Source organism: Macrobrachium nipponense, chromosome 31 (genome assembly GCF_015104395.2).
Source record: "Macrobrachium nipponense isolate FS-2020 chromosome 31, ASM1510439v2, whole genome shotgun sequence".
In the NCBI taxonomy this organism is placed as follows: domain Eukaryota; kingdom Metazoa; phylum Arthropoda; class Malacostraca; order Decapoda; family Palaemonidae; genus Macrobrachium; species Macrobrachium nipponense.
Genome location: NC_061093.1, coordinates 26,252,657 through 26,279,667, shown reverse-complemented (window position 1 = coordinate 26,279,667; position 27,011 = coordinate 26,252,657). Strand labels below are relative to the sequence as shown.

Sequence of the window (27,011 nt, the reverse complement as noted above, 5' to 3'; positions counted from 1 at the left end):
AGAAATTTCTTGATTATTTATTCTTATTATTCATTTCAACCAGACGAGTCCCTGAAGTTCATTCCATCCCCAGTTGTTTCATGTCCTGAAGACTAAGTACATATATCTAATTTCTAATAATACTTTACCAGTTTTGGGTTAGCAAGTATAAAAATTCTGCTAACTGTCTGATAAAGTTTCTAGTATATAACAGGATCAAGCTATTTACCCTGTACGAACTGTTATTTCCAGGGAGATTTGATCGCTTAGGTTATAAACGCTATGCTAATGTTCAATAAATGTTTGGGACTGATATTTTTTCCCTTTCAGATTGCGGAGTTTCAAATGTCTAGTGTTCAGTTTGCTAATTATGCCATGTTACTTTTCAGATCATGGGCGTAGAGTTCATCTACTTCGTTCAAACCAACACCTTGGACAGAAGAAATCGCACACTCACAATTGAAGCCTACAATGAAAGCTTCTCCTCTAGAGTTGTTATTAACGAAAATTGTAAATATTCTGTAAGTATGTAATCTTACGATATTGTCAATGTTTTTGATTCATTGTCAGTAAGTAAGCCTTGCGGCTGAACAACTGTGTTGTCTACTTAGAAAAAGTAGTAATATTTGTTATTTTCTCTATTCTGTGTAGGTAAATTTATTCCATGTGACTTCACATCTACCTCCATTAATTGTCCCATTAATTCTTCCTTCGCTCTTAGTAATTTTATGACAAACGACCATCTATGAAATATTTCTTGTAAATCTTCATAAAAATTTACCAAGTGGATACTTCTTGTTTCTAGATTATTGTATATTGTGTTTTGGTAGCTGGGCTTGTTTGTGTCATATTCACATTAATATTACACTTTCAGCAAGACTGTTTGTCATTTCTATGGTCTCACTGATTTACTCAGCCATTACTACTTTCTACCTGTTAAGTTGTAATACTTAGGACTTCTTTGATGATACTGACCCCATTTTTCTTTCTATCAGGTCCATCCAGAGAACAGTGACTGGACCTGTTTTGAACAGACAGCAGCCCTTGATATCAGGAGCTTTTTTGGGTTCGAAAGCACTGTCGAGAAGATCGCCATGAAGCAATACTCGCAAAACATATCAAAAGTAAGATTTAAATTGAAATTTCACTTGCAGGTGTTCGTTTTGTATAACCGTTGACTAACATGATTTAATCCAGTCACTCTTTATTTGATTGTGCAGGGATTTTTCTGTAATTCCTTACTGCCATAACATTTCCGATTTTTTATGACTCATTTTGCTTCTCTTTCAGTAAGTTGCATAGGCTTGTCCAACTTTGCAGTGGGAATTTCAGGTTTTATTTCTTCAAGTGATAAAATTTTGAGTGTCCATTTATAGGTAGTAATTTTAGTGTTGACTTCCCAATCATTGAAGTTTTTGCTTTTGCTATGGATAATTTAGGCAATTTATTACCTAATGTACATGTTGGTAATTAAATAGGAAATATTACTGTAATAATGAGGAGAAATAATCTTAAGAGAAAAATTCATAACACCTAATAGAAGAGCTACATTGTTTCAAATCTTTACAGGGCAAAGAAATCATTGAATATTTCATTGAGGAACTTCGAAAAGAAGGCATTACTTCAGTTCCAAGATGGCAGGAGCCCTCCCCAAAAGCCATACCAGAGGTGTGTGTTACCAAAGAAAGCAAGAAACTCGAGAATGAGGCTGAAAGCAGCTCCGAAGAGATTGAAATCAGGGACCGGACCAGTAGTACTCCATCCACTGGGTCGACAGAGCTTCAACTTGGAGCTTCAGCCACCCACCTTCCTAATATTGACAAACTCAACCTTAATGACGGTGAGTGCTTTGTAAATAACTAGCTACAGATTTTTATATAATGATTATTAGGAGATCCTAGTGTCTTATCCTTATGATCTCTTAGGGGAAACAGCTATGTATACATCAAGCTGATTTATCTTTTTCATTATTTCACTTGTGTAATTCTGTATTTCCACTTCTATAAGAAAATCATTCTTATCACAATTTTTTGCATGCATTCCATTTTAAAACATCTCACAGTTTACGTTTTTTCAAGAAAGGAGTATGAATGTCGTATTTCGTAGTCTACTGGGAATATTGTTTAGTATGTAGTGCAATAGAGTTTACATATAAAAATTTAATATGTAAATATTTTATCATGTGAATCCATTTATGAATGAGAAGTTTGTCCCAGTGCACTTATTTCTTCTACTTCTGTAAGAGCATTCAGCTACTCTCATTAGTTAGATAAACATTTTCTTACTTAATTTTTATGTATTACCAGATCAGATTTTAGATACATAAGCAGGTCTTTGTGACTTATCAATTTTCAGATGACGCTTTCATGTCCAATGCTGAGTACGTTCAGTGGTGTCTGGGTAACCGGTCCCCAGAAGTTATGGATAATAAGCTGACAGATCGGGGTATAATTCTTTTTTTTTTTTCATCCTATCACTGAGAACCAGCTTGTTTATTTAGAATGAAGTATTTTGATTCCTGACTTCACCAAAGTTGTTTTTGCCCTGTTTGCTTTCCTAGATCCCCTTCTCAATAGTATCTGCAAGGTAGTAAGGTCATCTTGGCTCATATAAACTTGTAGAAGATAAATTCAAATGCAAGTGCCCTCAGTTGTGCATCAGTATGAATTAAGGTTGATTACTGTCTTGTTGAATCACTTTGGGATGTTCAAAACCTTTATTTCCCATATTTTAATTTACATACTTGTTCATGAATTTAGTGATTTTCTTTGTTCTCTCTGTTACAATATTCAGCATTTATAACCTGCCCATGTACTACCATATTTATATATATTCATATTTTAATACCAGTGTTGTCATGCTCTTTGTAGCAGTTGCAGTTTGTCTTATAGTTATATTTATCAGCCCAGTTCCACTAGACTTTGAAAAATGCCATAGTGCTAGGAATAGCAGTACTCATAACTGAATATGAAATTAGAATTAGAATCACTTATATTGTTATTTACTGTTAAATTTTCGCTGCACAGGTTTACTTTTTGAGAAACCCCTGTTGTAGAGTGATCTTTGCTTTATGCATCTAATAAATTCATATATTATAATATGTTCTTGTAGTACATGAATTCAATTTTTTATTCATTAAAACAATAGAGCTCTTTTTGGCAGAGGGTTGGCAAACTTGAAACAGGTGTCAAGTTCATAAGTTCCAAGATGACTATGATTATGTTGATACCAGCACCTACCGATAGTGTAGATTTAGAACAATTCACCATATCAAGTAACCTTCCAGGTGACACCCTGAGAGGTTCACAGCGTTATGCAGTAACATTTTGTATGTGTATTTCCAGAATGATTACAGAATCTGCCAGAAGCATGAAACCTTTTAAACAAATGCTGATTATGTTGTATTCACAAGACATCAAATCAAATCTTATTTTTTGTATTACACCATTTCTAACATTCATATGTTTTACTTCTCAGTCTGGCAAGAATTACAAAAATTAATAGTGTATAAGTATACATGTATGTGTGTGTGTTTGTGTATTGAGTACATAATTGGTAAAGTATTTTGGGTACAACTGGATTATATACATAAATTAGATAAGAAGAATTTCAGTGTTAGTAAGTCAGTTGTATAGTATACTACATTTAGGGCGATGAGTTTTAAGTACCTATAGCATACCTGTGATTTTATGTTATAGCTGGAGTTTTTTTAATCTAGTTTTATATGATAATGAGGAGAAGTTACCCCATTTTCGTGAAGATCTTAAAGTTCTCATGTGGAAATAGCCATAAACTCTTGAATTAGAGTACTTAATTTCCATCGTAGAACATAAACAAACACTTATTTGTAATCCTCATGAAACATTCTACAAGAATCAGTCTTAGTTCAGGGTAGATAACAGCTATAAAAGCTATAAAGTTTTGTTGTTAAATCTTTAAACAGACATAGGATTCACTTTAAAAGTGAATTCTGTACTCTATATGACACCCATATGTTTTTCATAAATTGACAATCAATGTTTCTTACAGCTATTTCTCTCAGACATTGTATTTCCATTTGTTTCATTGCAACCCCATTAATCATATGCCTGTACATATATTTGTCTCGATTATTTCCATGGTCACCAGTCAGACAGAAGGTAGCTCCACAAAGCATCTGAATTTTTTGTGAGCTTGCATTGCTATTAACAGCTTTACTTGCTTTTTGCCAGGTCTATATACTATAGAGGCTTGCTCTACAAGCACCTATTAATAATTTATTGTATATTTTTTATGTTATTTATTTCAGCCCTTCTACACTTCAGTACAATAAGTTATAATAGTGTCTGTCTGAAGTCAGTGACTTCGTATTTTGCTGCTAACAAGGAATCATTAACCTTTTCCAGTCTTTAATTCATTACAGCTTGTTTTTATTATTTTTCATGCATAATTTTGCCTTTCCTCATATTTTATTTTGTGAAGTTTTTGTTTGCACAGTTTTGTTCTCCCTTTATATTTACAGTAAAGGGTAAGTGTACTATGCTTCAATTTGTTTTGGGAGTTGTAAAGTTTCTGCCCTTACATTACCAATTTACTTCATTATCTCTAGGTAGCATTATTTGTATTTTGCATTTATTATTTTTGTATTACTGAAATCAGCTACGTATACCTTTTGCTACCATTAAATATGTTTTGTTTTCAATATTTAATGCTGCTTATGAAATTTTTCAATTCTATAACGGGTTACTTTTTAATTTGATTTTTTGTGTGTTTTAGTATGCTTTGTGTACTAGCAACTTTTTTTTGCACTTTCATATGTGCTTTGCTCATGCTGTGATTGTGTTTTTAAGTTTGTGTGAATTTCTAGAGCTTTATGCTATGCCCCAGCATTACTATTAAGGCCCACCAGGTAAGGCTGGTCATGCATGTATGTTGTTACTCAACAGAGAGAACCCTCAACTTTGGAACAGTTGTTACGGCCAGGTATGTTTACTGCTCTTCACCTGCGAGACTTTCTATGAGTGGTTGCCCAATCAGTTTTTCTTCTATGCCCCGAGGAAGATGATCAAGGAGAGCCCTGGCTGACATGACTGCTTCATCCAGTTTGTAGTCATTGCTCTTTAAAAGTCAGCAACAGAATTATCATTAATTTTGTTAGTAGAGTGCCAATGTTCATGGTCTATGTGCTTATTAACCACTTTGCCTGCACATCCACCTGTGCCTACTGCCTGAGTCACAGTTGCTGACCAGCCCACTCTACAAGTAGCCTGTTCAGTATATGTGACCATACAGAAAGGCTCAACTGAAGGAGACTGTATTTTCATATGACTAAACCTTATTCAGACATACCTGAGCCAGATGAGAGATGCGACTTCTGTAGTCATTTCATTTTCTGCAGTAAGTGCTCCTCTGCCAATGACCATTACACCAGGAGTTCAAGCTGCACTGATGTGGGATGTTGTATTGACCATAACTGGCTGAAGACTGGGACACCTGCATCTGCAGCTTTGCCATTACTGTATCTTGAAGACATTCTGTTCATTGCCCATTGTCAATGACAATTACCCTCTCTTGACTTCTCATAAGTTGCACCCTTAAGCAAGGAGTTCGCCAACCTTGGTACCTCCAGACACTGAGATCACGACCGTCACGGCTTGAAGATAGTTACATCCCTCCATGGCCATGACCTTGACTGATACAACTCCCTCAGCAGAGAGTAAATGAGATCATAGGAACAGCAGTCATGATGAGAGTTAAGCATGCCAGTTGCTTCATGTGTAGAAGGGCTCTACAAGAGAAAATGATATTTTTATGGACACTTTGGGTCATTTTCGAAGTAGAACCTGTCAACCAGCTCTTCTTTAGAGATAGTCTTGTTACTTTATTTGTAATGTAAAGGAGGAGGAGACAGTCTCCATTACTAGAGATTAGTTTGGCTCCTGCAACCCCAGAAAAGGGCCAGCCAACTCTACTGAGGACTCTGGCTACGACATTTTAATGCAGACATGCTGAAGGCACCCTCAACTCTAAGTTGGCACAATATAGTTGTTGAGCATAAGGAAAAGGAGGATACTCAACCTTACGGAGCAAGGCTTCCTTACCAGAAGTCCTCAACTGTGAGATTTTTCAGTTAGAAAGACCTCAAAAACCAAAGAGAGAAGGTCAGCTACCCAAGTTAGGAGTGATTCAGGGGCAAAAATAATCCCCTCAACCATGTGTTTTACCAGCCCTTGGTCAGAAGTATCTTAGACTTTGTAGGTGCTTTTATGAGATCCAAGACACTGCTTTGTAGGCTTGTCTTCCCTCATTAGCCATAAGTATGATAGTGAAGTATGCCCAGCTTCTTTTTGTCCGTGCCCAATAAATTTCTTTCTAACTGACAGACTACAGAGTGGTTTCATTGGAGTTCTTTGTCATGTCCAACTGCCAGGAATGGATGTTGGGAGCCATTAGCTCGCCGCTCACAGAGAAGGAAAAGTCATTAGATGTTGCCAAAGATAAGAGTATGGTTCTTTGCATATCATGCATATTCAAATTATCTTATACATGTTAGCAAATAACCTTATGCTGAACAGGGATATTGCAGCTAAGGGTCTATTAACCTTTTGCCTCCCTTATACATATAGTATGCAGAATCATTGTGCCTCTGATCTTTACCCATTTCTTTTCCAAAGAAGTATTGTTTTGTAGTTCACAGGGAAGATGATTTTGAGAGCTATCTGGGTATGGAGATTTTACACCAGCATCATGAAGCCTTCATGGCAACATGCAATGCCTAGTAGGTGACCCAACAACTAGGTAAGTCTCATTTTCCACAGTGGAGACAACTGTTTGGAAAGGCCACACTTACTAGATTGGTTGCCTGTAGGTATGCCATTTGTTCCTAACTTCATAACAAAGACCCAAACACTTGTAGCCAGGATTGTTCTATAGCACCCTTTGCCATTCCTTCTATGTCTTCCATCACCAGTTCAAGAGAAACTTATGGTATCGGGCTTTACTACCTGCAGAAGATCAGAGTTAATTATTATTTCTGGGCTTGACCTGTGTCGGCCTGTGAAATGGTTCCTTTGATACTATTTCTGAAGAATAAATATTGCTATTCATCCTAGAGAAAAAAGAAACAATATAATGCCAAGATAAATGGCTCGCTCACTTCTTATAGAAGTGTCGGTATAGTAAGGAGCGAGTGGAATCACTACCAGAGGTCCCTTGCCATTTAGCTTCTTCCTTCGACAAAACCCCGAACTACGGAGGAGCCGTGCTACAGCTCCCGGTCTACTACTACCGTGAGCGCCTCCGACGCCTGAGACGACATTCCTTTCGATAGCCACGCGTTACACCAGACATCAGAATTTTTTCGGTGCTGTGTTTCGCTCTATTTTGGATTATCTTTTGGATTATCTTTTATTTTCAAGATGTCTTCAGCTTCTGCTTCTAAGTTAAGTACTGTTTGGGGTTACTGAGCTCATTTTATGATGATCTTCGTGTTTTATACATATTCGGAGCCTTATCGGCCGGTATGCCCCCTCGACCGCTTGGCGGTACGGGTTATCTCTTTCGGTCTTCCATACCGTTAGGGATTTCCCTTTTTCTCAGTACTTTAGATATGGTTACTTATACATAGTCTCTATATCTATTTATGCGAGTTATGTTTTTTTTTAGTTAGGCCTCCACGGGGGCACGCTCCGACCGCTACCACGTTTCGGACCTTAGTCTAGCTACGCTTACATTGTTAGGAGTTTTATCAGTCACGATTGAGAGTCATATCATCTTAATTATTCTGATGTTCTCTCTTTCCTTCTCTAGATTCCTGCATTACCATTAATAATATATGAGGTACTAGGTTGGCTAACATACACATGCTTCGGTATGGCGATTAGCTTCCCTGTTATCATTTATTGTACCGTTAAGTTAGGCTTTCATACCCCAATTGTCGATTGGTGATTAGCCTGCCCCCCGTTTTCTTGAACTAGAGGTTAAATTAGGCTAACATACCCCTTTCTTCGATCGGCGATTAGCCTAATTTTCTGTTTGCTTAGCTTCGTGTTCCCCGTGTTAGTCCCTAGCTTTAAGTTATATCGCTTTAATTTTATTTGATTGATTATTATAAGTAATCCTATTTATATCAGTGATATTGATGTTGTTCCGACGGTTCTTCCCCACCTCGTGTCTTTCACCTGGCTGGGAAGACCACCGGTTGATCGCGGTGAGCCACCCGCTTACGGGTCCCCCTCCGTCCCCCCATTCCCCCCCTCCATACATTGCCATCCACGTCGATGGGTGATGACTCGTTTCTCACAGCTAGCGTCCGAGTCTGCATGAGAGGGGGTGGACTCACGGGACTGGTGGGGATCTCCCCTCCCCTACTGGTATTCTCACTCGTCAACTGCCTCGGGGGCTCGGGACCTCCTCCCCCCTTCTTCTCCGTCCTTAACTGGCCGCTCAGGGGGAGGGCTCCCCTACCCCACGTTCTTCCCTACCCTTTCCCCCTCAGTTCAGTCCGGCAGGTGTCTATCCGCCGCTAACGAACATAGAGAGGGGTGGGAGGGAACCACTGGGTTTTCCTATCCACTTAGGATAGTTCACAACGAGCACTTACTGATATAATGGGTTTTTATTTTGTTTTATTTTGTGTTATTTAATGTTTAGAATCTTTTGCGTTACTCCGGGGGGTTTTTTTATTCCGCCTTCTCTACTATCCTTGCTTCGTTAGAAGTTTGACATTGCTCACTCAATATTAATTAACTCCGGGCCATACGGAGAACTCCGGGCCCTACGGGGGGTCTATTTTTAGTCATATGACAAGTGAGCTTAGGCGGAGGCAGAGACTTTCTTCCCCCCTCGTGACTTTTCTACGTAATATTCATACGTAGATCTCTATCCGTCGGTCCTACTCCGGCACCCACGGATAGTTTGCATATTATACCACCGAGGTTGTCATTGGTACTCATGTATCCTTTGACTTACAGATGTTGTGCCAGGAGATTGGGTGCAATGCCATCTCCAAGACCCGTGCGGCCATATAGTATGCCGTTCTCATGCAGGATGTGCAGTGAAAGTGGAGGATTTTATCGTTTGGCATCATGAAGCTTGCCAAACCTGCTACTTGCTAGTAGGAGATGCTCAACTAGTAGGTAAGTTTCTTAGCCCTTTCTTCTATTCATTCGTCACTGGAATACTTGTTGTTATATTATACCTTTCACATATGAGACACATATTCATATAATCTCAACACAACAGACATTCCTCCCCTATCCTCTCCCTAACTCCAGACCCTTTTTTACAGGTTCTGATGAAGAAAAGAAGAAAGCTTTGTCGACTCTCAAAGCTTGGGTAGGGGGTTTTGGCCGGAATTCGAAGGGCCGCCCTACATTCTTACCCAGGATATGGCGGACCTAGTATTCCCAGGAGCCAAGAAAGGATCAGTGGTGGACCCGATAGCGGCCACCCCTTTGCTGGCCGACCTTCAAGTCATGATCTTCCTACAGGAGGGGGAGGGATTTCCCAGAGGACGTTGCAGAGACGTTGCGGCAATGAACCTCGACGTCGAACCCATGGCTACTCATGGGTACAGGTAAGGGTGTAGTAGGGGCAGCTTCTTGTGGGTTCTCAGGGCCCTTTCCTGAATTCCCTTTCTCCATCACCTTCTACTGATCCTTCTACTTCCACTTCTTTCCGGGGCTTCACTGAAGAGCAGCGGTCTGTCCGTCCTAAGGCTACTTCAGTGATCCCCAAGGCTAAGAGCCAGGAGAACTTAAAAGTCTCTCCCCAAGAAATCGGTCATCCTGACAGACACTGTAACTCCGGCTCACCACCCCGGATCAGTTAGGTCAAGGGAGGCCTCTTACTCTGCGTCGAGGTCCTCCAAACATAGATCACGTAAGGATCGGGCTCAAGTCCCTCTTTTGATCCCGAATCCTTTTCGGCTAACATTCTGGAGCAGGTGGGAGTATCGTAGGGGCCTTGGTTGACAACAAGGTTGGCTCGGTGCTCTCCCAGCTCTCCAGTTCTGTTACGTCTTTCCGGCCAGTCGCATCCAATCGCTGGCGGAACGGCTGGCCGCTCAGGAGAATGCCATCGCCGGGATCCAAACCTCGGTCGCGGCAGGTTCCCCTCTATCTGTGCCACCTTCTCCTCTTCCAATGCTAGATTCCAGCCAACTGCCGGAATTCAAGGCGGCCAACCCTTGGAGGATCGCTTCGTATGCCCCGTTTGTCAACGGAATGTTGACAATCGAAGGCATAGGAACTCGAAAAAAAAAAAAAAAAAAAAAACAAGGCGTGAGGACTTCGAGTTCCACCCCGAGACCTTCAACCACCATTCATTGGCTACATCGACTAACGGAAGCAGCGATGATGAGAGAGGACAAGGTTCCCAAGGAAACAGTGATCCTTCCGAGGGAACAGGCACAGCAGACTCTAATAGAAGTCTGGAAGAATGGGGGTGTGAAAACACCCGCATCACAGCCTTTAGGAGCCCTTTCACCATTTTTACTCCTGTGGAAGGGACTCCGCTACCACTGACCCTTAAGGTAGTGGAAGCAACCTTTCAGGCCGCCCTGAAAGACGAGCCCCTGCCTCAACTACGAGAGACGGAACCCACCTCTCTCTTAGTCCCATGGCTCCGAGACGTACTTCGAGGGGGCAGTTTCCTACTTTCTCAGTAGGAAAACTAAAGGCGGACTGTGCCCACCTCTCTCTTTAGTGAGAGACTCCCCAGGTTGTCGGACTCTCTCATCCAGATGGAGTACGGACGCCCGGACTAGGCTCGCGAGATCCCTTTCCTCCATGACTATGGCGGAGATGACGGCTCTTGTATACCAACAAGAGCCGTTATTTTAAAGTTTTGGCTAAAGGTCTGCTGCACACCATGCAGTGTGACCTTTACGACTTCCTCATAGCCAGGAGAAATTGTAGGAAGCACGTTCTGGCGGCGGAAGCTACTATCCGCCATGAACCGAATAAACTGATTGCTTCCTCAATTTGGGGAACGGACCTCTTTCCAGCACCAGTAGTAGCAGAAGTCCTTCATGAGGCTTCTAAGGTTAACCAGTGCCTCAAAGTCAGGATGGGGGTACTAGTTAACAACCAAAGCGGAGGCGAGGGAATCTTCTGGTCCTAACCCAAGGAACAAAGAAGAAACCAAGGAAGTTCTCTCCCTTCCAGCCTTCTCAACAAACGTTGGTTCAGGCAGTCCCAGCATCACAAGGGCAACCATCGTCAAGGGTCAACAGCAATACCTTGTTCTGACCCCTCAGTCCCAGCAATCTCAACCCTCTACTTCCTTTGCTGTCTCGCCAGCCTACAATTCCAACTGTGAAAAGCCAGAACTTTCAGGCTTTCAATAGGTTTGCGAGAGGCAGTCAGAGCAAGAGGTGCCTCTCGATTCAGAGGATACCGGCAGGGCTGTAACAGAGGAAGAGGTTTCTGAGGAGCAAGAGGTGGCCGCCCCTCGGGAAACCACAGTGAGAGTCCCAAGGTAGGAGGGAGGCTGTACCTCTTCCGCCAGCGGTGGGGGTTCAGCCCTTGGGCTCAAAGTATAGTAACAAAGGGACTAGGTTGGAGGTTGGCTAGAGGGCCCTCCTCCAACCAACAGATTCTATCAAGCACCAACAACGGAATTGGTAGAGTATACCGAAGACCTCCTTCTCAAAGGAGTAGTCTCAAGAGTTCAACAATTTAAAATTTCAAGGACGCTTGTTCAGCGTGCCAAAGAAAGACTCGGTAAACCGAAGAATCATCTTAGAACTTGTGCCCATCTGAACTTATTCATTCATTGCGACAAGTTCAGGATGCTGACCGTTTCGCAGGTACGGACCTTACTTCCCCGTGGGGCCGTCACAACCTCTATAGATCTTACAGATGCCTACTATCATGTTCCCATAGCCAGGACACTTCCGTCCATTCCTAGGCTTCAAACTAGGCAACGATCCTACTCCTTCAAGTAATGCCATTCGGGCTCAACAGAGCCCCCAGGATCTTCACCAAATTGGCGGAAGCAGTAGTGCAAGAGCTAAGGAAACAGGGAATAATGTTAGTGGCTTATCTGGACGATTGGCTTATTTGGGCAAAGAATGCAAAGAGCAACGGTCAGAGTGATCAAATTCCTGGAACAGGTTTAGGTTTTCAAATAAACAAAACCAAGTCCAGACTAACACCGGAATCTCGATTCCAGTGGTTAGGCTTCAGTGGGACTTACAATCGATTTTTGCGCCCGCACTATCAATTCCGTAGTTGAAAAGGAAAGAAATTGCAAGAGCTACAAAACAATTTCTCAAAACGACAACAAACATCCAGGAGGTGCCAGGAGAGGATCCTGGGCTCACTCCAGTTTGCATCAGTCACAGATGTTCTGCTCAGAGCCAAACTCAAAGATATAAACAGAGTATGGCGCTCAAGAGCGAATTGCAGATCACGGGACAAACTAGCCTCTATCCCAGCGATCTTACGGAAACGTCTCCGTCCCTGGACGGAGACAAAGAACCTTTCAAAAGCAATTCCTCTACAGTTTCCCCCTCCATCATTAGTGATCCACACAGACGCCTCTAAACAGGGTGGGAGGATACTCCCAGTACGAAAAAGTTCAAGGAACTTGGTCGTTAACATTCCGCCAGCTACATATCAATGTACTGGAGGCCATGGCAGTATTCCTCACACTGAAAACGGTCTCCGTCTGCCCAAGAACTCACATTTCAAATTAGTTCTGGGACAGTGCAGTAGTAGTACACTGCATCAACAGGGGCGGATCAAGTCAAGCCACTTGAACCATGTCATGATAGCCATCTTTTCTCTGGCAAGCAAAAACAAATGGCACCTGTCAGCCACTCACTGGCAGGAGTTCAAGAACGTAGTAGCAGACGCTCTATCGCGATCCGCTCCGTTGGAATCGGAGTGGACACTGGACAGGAGTTCATTCAATTGGATCAGTCTACAAGTCCCCGGACTCCAAGTAGACCTCTTCGACACGGAGTCAAACCACAAACTCCCTTGTTACGTGGCACCCAACCTCGATCCTCTAGCATACGCTACGGATGCAATGATCCTCGATTGGAACGAATGGAAGAATATTTACCTCTTCCCTCCGGTGAACCTTCTCATGAAAGTTTTAGACAAAACTCAGGACATTCAAAGGACCAAGTAGCTCTAGTAGCTCCCAACTGGCCCAAGAGCAATTGGTTCCCTCTACTCCTAGAGTTGAGACTCCGACCACTACGGATTCCCAACCCCAAACTAACCCAGTTAGTTGCAAAACTCAGACTGTGTCCGCTTTCCTCAAGAAAATTCCCAGAAAACCCTAACTTTATGGATTTTCTGAAATTTCGCAGCCATGAGGAATGCAGAAATTGATCCCCAGAATATCTCATTCTTGGAATCAGATAAAAGAGAATCTACTCTCCGGCAATATGATTCATCTGTCAAGAACTAGCAGAGTTCCAGAGTTCCTTAAGTTGTCAAATTCTCAGTCATGACAACGAAACCTAGCCATAACTTTCTTCAGATCATTGTTTGAGAAAGGCTTAGCAGCAAACACTATCACTACAAGAGACCAAAAAATCAGCTCTTAAAAGATCTTCTAATTTGGTTTTAGCATAGACCTTACGGATTCGTACTTTATGTCCATACCAAAAGCTTGTGCTAGATTAAGACCATCAACGAGACCTAAATCAGTCTCTTGGTTCTTAAATGATGTCCTCAAACTGGCCTCTGGACATTAACAATGACTCTTACAATTATATATCCCTCCTGAGGAAACACCTATTCTTATTAAGTTTAGCCTCCGGAGCTAGAATATCAGAACTGTCAGCTTTATCAAGGGAACCAGGCCACATTGAGTTCCTCCCCTCAGGGGAAGTCCTCTTATCCCCAGATCGCCATTTTCTAGCCAAAATGAAGACCCACAGGACAGATGGTCCTCGTGGAAAATCCTACCACTACCTCAAGACATTTCCCTTTGTCCTGTCAACTCATTAAGAGCCTACCTAAGCAGAACAACTCTGAAATCTTCAGGCCCATTGTTCATTAGGAAGGAAGGTGGTACATTATCCCTAAAAAGGGATCAGGCAACAAATTTATACTTCATTAAACAGGCCAAATCCAGAGTCATCGGGCCCACGATGTTAGGCGGGTGGCCACATATTAATTATTTCCAACACGAATTTTGACAATCTTAAGAAGTATACAGGCTGGAAATCTCCGACAGTTTTCAAACGGCACTACCTAAAACCCTTAGAAGCCCTCAAATTTCCAGCAGTGGCAGCGGGAAACACAGTTTATCCCTGATTCTTAATTTTTACTATAACTTCTTGTAGCCTTCGCTTCTACCTGCCCCATTGCACCCTTACTTAGTTTAGTCGCCTCCATGTATTGGGTTACCTTGAGTTTGCTTTTTGTTCATCATTCTAATTGGATTCAGTTCCATTCTTTTGTATATATCAACTTATATCCTGTCTTTGCCTAACCTGTATTGTTATTGTTTGTTGTTAGGCTAACTAATTTTAAGTTATAGCCCGTGTTTTAGGGCTTATACTTCCCTTAGGGTAAGACTGTAATTTTAGTTGATTATTATAACTATTAACCTTACAAGTGTTTAACTTTACCTTCTTAATTTATCTGTACTGTTCCTCAAGCTTGGTGTTTAGCATTCTCTGGTACTATTTCACAGGCCGACACAGGTCAAGCCCAGAAAGGGATTTGATGAAGGAAAAATCTATTTCTGGCCAACGACCTGTGTCGCCCTGTGAAACCCCACCCTGTAGTTAGATTATCCTCACCCAGCTTACCCCAAGCTTGGAGGCTATCTTCAGGAATGACGTCTCAGGCGTCGGAGGGCGCTCACGGTAGTAGTAGACCGGGAGCTGTAGCATGGCTCTCCGTAGTTCGTGGGGGTTTTGTCGCAAGGAAGAAGCTAAATGGCAAGGGAACTCTGTGGTAGTTGATTCCACCCTCGCTCCTTACTATACCGACACTCTATAAGAAGTGATGCGAGCCATTTATCTTGGCATTATATTGTTTCTTTTTTCTCTTAGAATGAATAGCAATATTTATTCTTCAGAAATAGTATCAAAGGAACCATTTCACAGGGCGACACAGGCCGTTGCCCAGAAATAGATTTTTCCTTCGTCAAAATCCCTTTATTATTATTCATATGAACCCTATTCATAAGGAACAACCCCCAGGGGCCATTGACTTGAAATTCTAGCTTCCAAAGATATGGTACTCATTAGAAATGATTGATGTCTCCAGACAGTATCTCTCCCTATGCCAAAGGAAGAAGTCATGAGGGGCACCTATTCAGTAAGGCTCATAATTTTGGGAACCTACAGTAATGTGATAAATGGCTAAGTATAATTAGTAAAGAGTGTGAATCCGCTAAGTTGGATTGCTCTCTACTTCTGTCGCTTTTTATTCAGTATCTGACGATGCCAGTTTACCTGTGCTACTACTCATTGAGAGACATTTCTCATAAGTGGTTGTACTTGTATTCATCAGGACAGATAGACACGGTGGTACTCATCATTTTTATTATTACTTATTGTCTTCATCTCTCATTCATGGTGCTATTAAGATGCATAGACTTCTGGGTCATTGGCTAAGACTTCTCTTGTTTATGGTTAATGATTACTTTTTCATTCCCATTTACATAAAAGTTCCAAAGTTCACGAATTGAAGGAATATGGTAAAAAACTGTTTTTTTTATGAAACCTTACCTTTGCAGCAAGTAGTGCTTTTTTTTTTTTACAGTGCCTTTGTTTTTTAATGTGGAAAAATATTGAAAAATACCTACAACCTGTAAAGCAGGCACCTTGCTTTACATGCCATAAGTTCGACCATACTTCTTATAAGTCTATAAGATACAGAGACAGTTTCTGATTCCTTACAGTCTCTAATACTCTACTGGATTCCAGTGGCATACACAAACTCTCTGGAGCATTCAGCATCACTACCTCCCACCCTACCAGTTTTTCAGGCATATAGTACTGTGTATGATTAATGGGGCTGTTATGGAATGGTATGCTTTAACACCAAATAAACCCATTAATTATATAATGGGTGCTCTTCTCTTATTGTCTTAATTTCTGCCATACATACATTTTATATGAAAAAGAAGTCATTGGTTGAGATATATTTTAGGACTTAGGACTTAGAGGGAGCTAAGTTAGACTACCTTCTTTTGTTGTACATGGAAAAGACTGCTGAACTTGGGAAAAACTGGGTTATAAATACTTATATGCAGGTATACAGTATTATTAATGGTTCTATATATACTTGTTTTACAGTATGAAAACATAATATCGGTTTGAAGTAGTCTAAAATTAAATTGGCTATTTCATTATAATTAGATTATCTCTTTTCTGTCATTTTTTTTTAATGAAAGTTGGGAAGAGTATGAATTGTTGTGGCCAGATTGACAATTAAAGCAACAATAAAAGCAAAGGGCAGATTATGTCAGGTGAAAATATGTAAGGATATTCAGACAAAAATTCTTAACACTAACTTACAAGTAATAAATAGAATTTTGGCCCCTTTACAACACTAGGTGGCCAGAATTAGAGCAATAATTCAAAATATTATATATAAAACATATATATATATATATATATATATATATATATATATATATATATATCTATATTATACTATATATATATATATATATATGAATAATTATCACATCGAACGTGATCCAATTATATATCAATTCAAGCTACAAATGTCCTTTATCTAAATTCACTTTACCTCCCAAATGAAAATAATCATTTGGGAGGTAAAGTGAATTTAGATATTAAATATATATATATATATATATATATATATATATATATATATTATATATATATAGAAGAATACCATAGGGGTAGCAGACCCGACCAACCATCCAGGTGAAGAGGTAAAGGCATGTCTTTCACAAGTATCGTTTATTACACTGACGTTCACAAATCACATGATGCATCCTCAAGGCTGGAAAATCATATATTAAGAATACTAAAATCATCACTCACTCATTAAAAAAATCTAAAAAAGCACAACAGTATTTGACATTTACAAATACAAATTAAAACGAGAAACTTGAAAGGATCAACTACCAAGGTAAGAGTTAAAAAGTGACTAAAAGGCAGAGAAAATTAACACCAATGTACCAACACTAAATACCCAATCGTCGTCCACACAACGTTTTTAGCATAACTGCCTTTTCCACGCAACTGTTTTTACCATAACTGCCTGTTTGTTTACTCTCCACGTTCTGTTCAGTCATATTCTTATGTTATTTTCTCTGCCTTTTTAGTCACTTTTTAACTCTTACTTGGTAGGTGATCCTTTCAAGTCTCGTTTTAATTTGTATTTGTAAATGTCAAAATATTGTTGTGCTTTTTTTTTTAGATTTTTTAATGATGAGTGATGATAGTATCTATATATATATATATATATATATATGTGTGTGTGTATATATATATATATATATATATATATATATATATATATATATATATATTATATATACACACATACATATATATATATATATATAGATACTATACATATACATTATAACATATATAATACATGATATATACATATGTATTATATCATGATATATACATATGTATATATCATCTATATGATATAGATACTATACATACATATACATATGTATATATCATGAAATACCAACAGTGAAATTCTTATTTTTTTAGGAAAATAAGAACTTAATAGGAAAATATTCCACTTTCACACCTCACATACTCAAGCACACATCAATTTTCTGTATCTACTTAACTTATGAAATCAGACTAAATCAAATCAAGAGAACAGTTGAAATAATTATACAATCATTATCAGTTTGACCTTTAACGCCAGGGACTTCAATAAATCAACTCAGGGACACATATACATATACTACAGTGCAGATTAATACCTTGTCTCTATGGACACAGTTCCAAAGAAAAGTATATATTACTAATTCTCATCTACCATAATTTGTCTTTTAAATAAGGTCATCCCTGATTGCACTGCAATACTTTCTTTGCCAAGTCCAAAGCAGTATAATATCCAATGCCACTTGTTGCTTGTCAGGATTACAATTTTATCATGATCAGAACCATCCATAGGAGGGGTAAACTTTCAAATAGTGAAGAGATATGCCAAAACTCATGCTATCTCAATTTAACTATCGATGTGACTCGTATAACAGAAAAGAAAAGATATTTTAATAAAAAAAACTTAACAAAAAACAATAAATCAGTACTTTGAAATAAGGAAATATCAGACATTTTCATATAAACAAGCTCACAAACCCAGTGCCTTTGATTACATTACATTTCTTCGCCCTTACTGACTGAGTAAACATCTTTCTCCTCTTATAAAAAAAAATGTAAACTACAGCAAAATGTCTTAAGTATGTTTATGACAGTTACAGACATGCTTATCTCATATGCAAATTATACTATTGGACATCCATAGTGAGATTTTATATCTCAAGTATATTACAGTGTATTCACTGTAATTTTCTTTTATAGTGTTGAACTGTTATATGTGTGCAGCATATACAGGAATAACTGCATTAAATTTAACTGTAAGTAAAATCAATAATGAAGACAGATTCATAAACAATACATTTTGGGATCAGATTTAGGTCAGTACGTGAACTTATTAAACATTAATGAGAATAGAGGATGGAATTATGTGTAGTACTACAGAGTCAAAATAGGTGAATGGCAGTATTGTAAAATATGTTGTGCCAGCAGGCAAGATACTGCTGAACTGAATGAAAGCTTTTGAGATTATGTGAGTGGAAAAAAGATAATCAGAGGAAATTCTATTCCAGAGATAATTTACTTCTTAGTATTGCTTTGGGAGCTTTCATTACATGTATTTCATTTTTAGTTAATTGTATTACCCTGCAGAGTATTGAAAATTATTTACATTAGAAAAATAATAAATTTACATTTTATCTACATTTTACATAAACCATATAGAAACCTGTCAAAAATACATTAGAAATCTGATAAATTTGCCTTTTTATCTACATCTTATATAAACCATATAGAAACATGTCAAAAATAGTATTTTGTACAGTACTAGAGAATAGCTTTGATGCACAGTCTTGTTTTCTCTACAGACAATAACAAATTGGATGCAGACTACATCAAACGTTGCCTTGGGGATCTCACCCCCTTGCAAGAATCACGGTTGATTCAGTTGAAGAAGTGGGTTGCTGAGTTACAGAAGGGAAAAGTAAGTAATTGGAAATGTCATTGATAACTATTTTTGTTTTTGGTAAGAGAAGTACTGTAATTGAATACCATTTTTTATAAGAACAGTAAACAGGGGATTCTATCTTTCAGAGGATTTCTGAAGTCCAGGAGTTGAAGGAAAATGATAAAAGCCACTTTTTATTAAACCTTATCTTTGCTTTTTTACAGTGTCATTATTGTCTTAATGTAGAAAAATAGTGAAAAAGTAATACATATAGTGCTTGTTACATCCTGTGTTAGTGCTTTTTAATATATGTGGTACTAAGTTTCATGCTTCAGCAATGCTAGGATGATTAATATTTGTTGGCATACAATGATTTCATTTCATTTAATTACTATATAAATTTATTGAGTTTATGACAGCACTCAAAATTTCACTTACCTGGTACCATATGTTATGTTTCAGGTTCCAAGTGACACTTGTCTGCTACGATTCTTACGTGCACGGGATTTCAACATTGAAAAGGCCCGTGAGATGTTAAGTCATTCACTCATTTGGCGAAAGAAAAATCAAATTGATAAGTTGATGGCTGAATATGAAGAACCACAGGTAGTAAAGGATTACTTCCCTGGAGGTTGGCATCATCAAGACAAAGGTAAGAATAATATACATGTAAGAATATATAATACTATTTTCATACAGTAGTGAAAGCTCTTTTATTTGTTCAATATCATACACTAAGACTGGTTGGTTAACTAGGAGGAAGGAAGGAAGAAGCATTTATATCCTTTTTAAGTGAGTATCCCACCAAGAATTGTATTCTCCTATCCCACCAGCATGTAAATAGAGCAGAAGTCTATGATGTAGAGGCGCATGGGTACTTCAAAAGAAATTGTAGAGAAATTGACAAGGTGTAGCTACAAGATGTTAAGATTCAGGGCATGATGATCATATTACAGCTAAGAAAGTTGCTGAGAGATGTGTCTGGTGGCTAAAAAGGGACAGATCATAAAGATTGTTCTGGTTTTGTATTGAAGGATAGAGGAGCAATGCGTCAGAAAAGCTGGTATGGAAGTAGTAGGATCAAGACAGTTTAAAACCCCCAAAAATAATTGCTACTGTGCATACATGGTCTTCACACAACATAGCTACTTTTGTATTTTGTGGGTATCAGCATATCATATCTCACTCTCCTTATTAGGTCTTTTCTTACCATTTCTGGTAAACATCCCAGCATGTTAGATCCCAGTGGACATGAAAGATCTTTTTAAAAAGTTTTTTGGTTTCTGTAGCTAGTTTTCTGCTTTAAGTAAATTAAAATGGTTAGTAACCAAGATAGTGCTTCTCACATAAGCACCAATATAAGTAAAATAATTGGCTTGGCATTGTACATATGCATAAACATGTAAAAGATGTTCAGTAGAGTATTTTTTTTTTATAAATTTCATGTTTTTTTATATATATATATTTTTTTGGGGGGGCATGTCCTATCATCACAGGAAGTTTCCTCTGATGAGTAGCATACTGGTAGTATGTCATCATAAGTGATCACCCTATAGGACATCACCTCTGTTGGAGATGCACGTTTCCTGGGCAGCTCAAGGACTTCTCCCCTATCTACAGTGCAATTACTTTGACAATGCACAAGTTGACAGTAGGATATTTAGAACATAAATGTGCTAAGCATTTTGTCATTGGACATCCCCTTGGGGTATCCTATTATCTCTTCTCTACTTGGAAAGACCTATGTTGGACCTCTTCTCTTCGACAGAAGCGAGAGGTCTTCTATTTGTGGTCCCAGAATTGTGCGTTGGAGAAGAACTCCTTTCTGCTGCCAGCTCCACTCATTGGCAGTTGAGATGCACCAGTGGGTGATCAACAACTCGGTGCAGCTCATGGCCAGGTACATTCCAGGCAGGAGGAATGTGGTGGCCAACAAGCTAAGTCATTGGAGCCTAGTCCTAGGTACAGAGTGGTCTGTGCATCAGGATGTAGCGGACAGGCCGATTCACCTGCGGGGGAAGACCCATGTCAGACCTCTTCACCACTCGCTTCAACAGGAAGGTAGAGGTTTACTTCTTGGTGGTCCCGGATCCTCTTGCTCTGGTAGAGGAGGCTCTACAGCATCCTTGGGACAATCTCAAGGTGTACACCTTCCCTCCGTTGTGCCTGATCCATCAGGTCCTGAACAGAGTAGTAATGAGTTCCAGGAATCTCAGGATGACCTTGGTGGCAGCTCTGTGGGCAAAGGCAGAGTGGTTCCCAGACCTTCTGTCTCTTCTGTCAATAGTTCCGAGAGAGATTCCGTCATGGCACAACCTCCTTTGCCAGCCTCATGTGGAAAGGTTCCACCAGTCGGTAGGGTCTCTATCACTTCACAGCTGGAGACTGTCAAGCAGCAGGCCAGATGTCAGCTATCTCAGGTCTTCATCAGCAGTTTACCAGGGCTAGTGGGCCATCTACTGCAATTGGGGTCATTGATGGAGTTTCTCTCCACTCGGAACTTCTGTGCAGCGGATAGCTGGTTTTCAAATCTTTCCCAAAAACAAGAAAGGTCTTTCTGTCTCGGCTGTCAGGGGTTACAGGTCTGCCTTGGGATCTTACTCTGGTCCTGAGTAGTCACACTTGAGCTCCATTCGAGCTACTATGTCAATCGTCAAACAAGAATCTGACTAAAGACAGTTTTCATGTTGGCATTGGCTTCCTTGAAGAGAGTTGGGGAGCTTCATGGCCTGAGTTATGACATTAAACACTCCAGGGGTTGGGGGTCTATGGCCTTCAAATTTGTCCCAGAATTGTTAGCTAAGACTCAAAATCCCTTGGTGCATAATGGCAGATTTGCGGACAGCAAACCGTCAGAGCTCTGCGCTGCCATCTAAAAAGGACTCATCACCCAAGGCCTAGGTGTTGTAGACTTTTTGTTAGCACGGGCCGGTTCAGAAGGGAAGTGTCTAAGAACACCATTTCATTGTGGCTATGTGAGGTGATTTAACAGTCATACTCCTTGCCTCAGTTCTGGCATTTAAGAAGAACTTGTCTGTTCATAGGATTTTGAATGCTGGTTCCTGGCTTCAGCAGACCACGTTCACTTCCTTATATATGAAGGACATTGCCCACAGGTCCATGGACACTTTTTCCTTGGGTCCAAGGGTGGCTGCCCAACAAGTAGTGTAGCTCATCCAGTGCCCCTGGCAGAACAGTTTTTATCTTACCTAAGATGATTGTGTGGAAGAGAGGATGAGTGAGTTGACTGGTATCCTTATTTATCTTTTTTCCTTTATTCTTCCTATTGGCGGGTTGAAGAATAGACTATGTCATATGCTGGAACTGGTCTGATACAGGCGAGTGTGGCAGCCGTACTAGTTGCAGTTATTTGGTTTGTTCCTCTACAATAGACAAATCTGCTTCTCAGTAGCACTTACTCATCTCTCTGGCAAGGGGAGGGAGGAGTGGTAGCAAACCCATGTGGCCTACATGGTTTGTTGCTTGAACAGACAGAGTTCTCTTTACCTTCCACTAGTGCAATAAATCTGGACATGTCTCATTGTGTTTAATCCCAGCAGGCAGAGTTTTTAGATACTCACGTATCTATTCTCTCATAGGCTCAGACCCCCTTCTTTAGAACTTGATCTTCTAGGAAGGAGGGTCAGGTGGGCTGAACCCCCAGCAGATTCATTGTACTTGCACCTCCCTCCAAGTATAAGTATCCTATTGTTAAGACAGAAGGTTTGTTCCATGTATGAACAAATGACAGATTTTAAATAGATTTATATTTTTCATAGTTAACAAACCTGAGGTCTTAACGTTAACTGCCCACTTCTAGCGGACCCTCTCATATCCTGGGTTGGAAGAAAGGCTGATGCGTCTCAAGGTTCCAAGCCTGGTCAGTGACCAGCTTCCACCGCTTATACTCATGAGTTGCCAGATGCCACAGATTCCTTGCTTTACAATCTTTGATAATTTTTTTAACCAGTTTCCAGTTGGCACTAGAAGATTATCCTACTGTTAAGACATCAGGTTTGTTAGCTATGAAAAATACAAATATTGATTGAAAATTTGTCATTTTTTATGAAACATGAAAAAGTTACTGTACATGAAGGTTTGCTTATTCAGACTGTCATGCTAATATACATTCAAAATATAGAGCAGTTTAATGCATAAACAAAGATATTGCATAAAAGCTATTTTTCTTCGTACCAGTAAAGTAAAAGTTCCTGGAATGAGTGTAGAATGTATTAGATCACAGATTTAAGTGATTGTTATTTATACATTATAACTTTTTAAGAATGCTTGGATTTTTATCTAAAACTGGCTATGTAGGCAATATACAGTATCAAGTAAATGTCCTTGTTTTAAAAACAAATAAACTTGACTTTCAGAGGGTAGACCTTTATACCTTCTGCGACTGGGACAAATGGATGTCAAAGGTCTTGTCAAATCTATTGGAGAAGAAGGTCTCCTGAAGCATGTAAGTTTTACTTCTTACAGTGACATGAAAGCTTACTGTATAGTAATTACTTTTCATTTTAGTAAAAGTCATGAAATACGTAGTTGACTTTTTCTTGATGCATTAATTTTTGTAAATTGTATCCTTGCGTTATTACACCAATGAATACTTTTTTGTGATACATTTTGCAATGTGTTGTGCATTAGAACTTTATATTAGTACCAATTACAGGCAGTCCCCAGTTATTGGTGGACTCGGTTAATGGCAATCCAATTTTATGGCACTTATCTAGCGCCATAAAATTGGCAATTTATGGTGCCACAATGTGTTGAGTTCCGGTAATTGGCAGTTTTCGCATATCAGCACCCCGCCGAGAACAGAACCCCCGCCGTTAACCGGGGACTGCCTATAAGGTTATCACCTTCATGGTTAAATCTAAGGCCTTGGACACAATAAACATTACCTGTGACTCAATTTTTTAATGTATTTTTAATTTTGTTTTACATTCAGACGTTACATATATGCGAGGAGGGTCTTCGTCTTACTGAAGAAGCTACCAGTAGTCAGGGAAGGCCTATAACTACTTGGACATTATTAGTTGATCTCGAAGGACTCAATATGCGTCATTTATGGAGGCCTGGCATTAGAACCTTACTAAAAATAATCGAGGTATTTTATGTGTTATCACTTACTACAAAATACATATGGTGCAATTAAGGTAACCCCAGAATTGATGCACGTTTTTTCTTAATTTTAAATATAATAGGAAAATTACAGATTCGATGAGGCTTTTGACCAAACTAATTGTTCTGTGTTGTGAATTAATTCACATGAAAGAACTGTTATTGTTGTTCATTACAATGCAGTGGGATCACATTTCTGCAGAAAACATGTAAAGATTACACATCAGAAGTTTTGCATTATTAAGAACCATATTCATTAAAGATGTAATATAAAGCGTATGTTGTTTTTGAACAGATTGTAGAGGCGAACTATCCTGAGACAATGAGTTGCGTCTTGATAATTCGAGCACCCAGAGTCTTCCCTATTCTTTGGACTCTTGTATCTACTTTCATCGATGATAATACAAGGTAAGGATATTTGTGAGCATAATTGAGTAATGTTTTTGCCTGGTGTTATAAGTCAGTTGTTTTTATGTACTGTCCTTTTGTCTTTTGATTAGGAAGTAGGTAACAGTTAAGTTTTAATTTTTTTTATATTGTTGTTTATGTATTTCTTTTTGTAGAGGTATGATGCTACTGAAATGTGAAGTCTTTAATAGTCTTGCAGTTCAACAGAAAAAAAATATTTTTGGATATTTTTCAGATCTAAGTTTTTGTTTTATGGAGGAAATGATTATCAAGGGACTGGTGGTCTGATTGACTTTATGCCTAAGGAGAACATTCCAGATTTTCTAGGAGGAGAATGTAAGGTAAGACTGTTGTGTTTCAACCTCACTTTAGAGTTGTATTACTGTAGTAGTGTATGAAGTTTGTAAAATAAATGTTTTGCATTGTTGTTTAAATTCATATGAAGGTTATCATAAATCTTTGGAAAAATTTAGAAGTGTTTTTATTGTAGTAGTAGTAGTGTACTTTATTCAGGGAAGTCTTATGATGTTAAAGCAGTGCATGGTATAAAGCAGTTATGGTTTAATATATGGATAGCAGCTGCAATTAAATGTTAATTTCATCTTGCACTGTACGGTATGTTGATCTTAGGTTTGAAACAGTAATTCTAATAAGTTTTCTTCATCACATGTAGATGTTGTCCTCCTCTTTATTACTTCTTTTTCTTTCTCTTTGTTGTGGTTGGCGTTTTGGGCAAACAGCGAGGCACTCTTTCTCGCTTTGGCCCAGTACCAGAGTCCATGTACACAGTCATGCACCCAGATGAACTGGAGCTTAGAGTAAGAAACTTATTAAGAATCTTGGACTCTTTTATCTCACAACTACTGAATGCTAGATCCATTCTTTTACTCACCTCACATGATTTCCTCATTTGAGACAAGAAGGACTTAATTCATAATCAGGAATTGCATTTATGCAAACCATCCTCTGGAATGCTCCAGGCCTTGTATTTAAAAATTTTTGTGTGCGTGCCAGAAATCCTGTTTGCATTTTCTCTTATAATGTTGAGTTTAGCTAGCAAAGCCTAATTGTCAGTTGGTTTATTACAATATCATGATTTTGTAAGGTACATAATGGCTAAGTGTACTGGGAGTCACTGACAGTGAAAACCAGATGAAATTAAGTATAGTACTAAGAGTGAAAAGGTGGCTTTAAGAACGGTCTAGATTTCAGCCTTGTTTGTTGTGCCAAACATTGATAACACTCCCTAGAACTACAAAATGCTGTGTGTTATTTCCATCTTATTTGAACTTAACTGGTTTGTAATTACTTTAAAATTATTACTTTATTGTGTTTATATTAAGAAATCTTGCCAATAAAGAAAATCAAGTGAAATTTTCTTGATCTAGCTATATATATAAAAGACTCAGAGCAGGTTACTCCAAAGCTTAACAAAAGTCTTTTATTGAAAGTTTTCTTGATGTAAAATGGGTGATTTACAGTTTTAAACCTTACAATAATGGCAGTAGTGTTAGTATTAGTTGCAGGAAAACAACTTAGGTGTATGTTCGGTAGAGCACTTAAAATTGTGTGAATTATCTAACATCATTTATTCCATTAACCTTTTTTGATCAAGGCTGTGTCTATGCCTAATTAAGCATATAACTTTTTGAACTGTTAGATTTATGTATTAAAATTATGCACTTCTTTAAACAAGCTTTACTTTGCATCTGCTTTTGCAAAACTACTTAGAATATAGAGCAGTTCTGTTCTTGAAATAATGTTATTCTGTTTTTCCCATGTCTTTGAAGAGAAGAGTAACTCTAATACCTTTGCACATCAATAGGTTACAAGTATTTGGATGTTTCCAATTTGTTTTACAAAAGTATTCCTGACAAACCATTGCTTCAACCTTATACTTCAGTTCAAAATGGATGTTACACACCGAAACAAAATGAAGATGATTCTGTTACTCTACTGGTGATGGTTCCCTCATTAGTAAGGGTAACACTTTCAGATCTCTCTAGCCAGTATGAAATTTTACTTTATACTTGAGCCATGTTAACCAAGTTTGAGAGAGAGTTTTTTTTTTTATGCTTTTACGTCATGCCATTTCAAGGCTTGAAGCCTATTAAGTTCTTTTAATTTTCTTCATTGAAGTGTACAGTTTATGAATTCCAATCTTATTTGTTACATCATCTGTGCCATCTTTAGGTTTAATTATAGGTTGACATCCTTCCACTTACACATCTATTACTATTTTGCTAACTAATTACAATTCTTCCTTTCACATCTCTTACCCTAATTGTTAGCTGTGTGCTCATTTATGATATGATCTTT

At 38.8% G+C, this 27,011-nt stretch overlaps 1 protein-coding gene across 8 annotated transcripts in view; it reads left to right on the top strand.

Annotated features, from left to right (window-relative positions):
- Positions 1 to 27,011, top strand: part of LOC135206708 (SEC14-like protein 1) — a 282,466-nt gene that overhangs the window by 190,768 nt on the left and 64,687 nt on the right. For 5 of the 8 annotated variants that reach the window (XM_064238151.1, XM_064238152.1, XM_064238150.1 and 2 more), the window contains exons 3-13: positions 369 to 500; positions 975 to 1,103; positions 1,549 to 1,819; positions 2,335 to 2,424; positions 19,078 to 19,193; positions 19,620 to 19,809; positions 23,534 to 23,622; positions 24,112 to 24,270; positions 24,580 to 24,692; positions 24,928 to 25,033; positions 25,433 to 25,510. In XM_064238151.1, coding sequence (XP_064094221.1) covers positions 369 to 500; positions 975 to 1,103; positions 1,549 to 1,819; positions 2,335 to 2,424; positions 19,078 to 19,193; positions 19,620 to 19,809; positions 23,534 to 23,622; positions 24,112 to 24,270; positions 24,580 to 24,692; positions 24,928 to 25,033; positions 25,433 to 25,510 — 1,473 coding nt within the window. The remainder of the gene's footprint in view (positions 1 to 368; positions 501 to 974; positions 1,104 to 1,548; positions 1,820 to 2,334; positions 2,425 to 19,077; positions 19,194 to 19,619; positions 19,810 to 23,533; positions 23,623 to 24,111; positions 24,271 to 24,579; positions 24,693 to 24,927; positions 25,034 to 25,432; positions 25,511 to 27,011) is intronic. The other 3 variants (XM_064238157.1, XM_064238153.1, XM_064238156.1) reach the window with 2 other exon arrangements.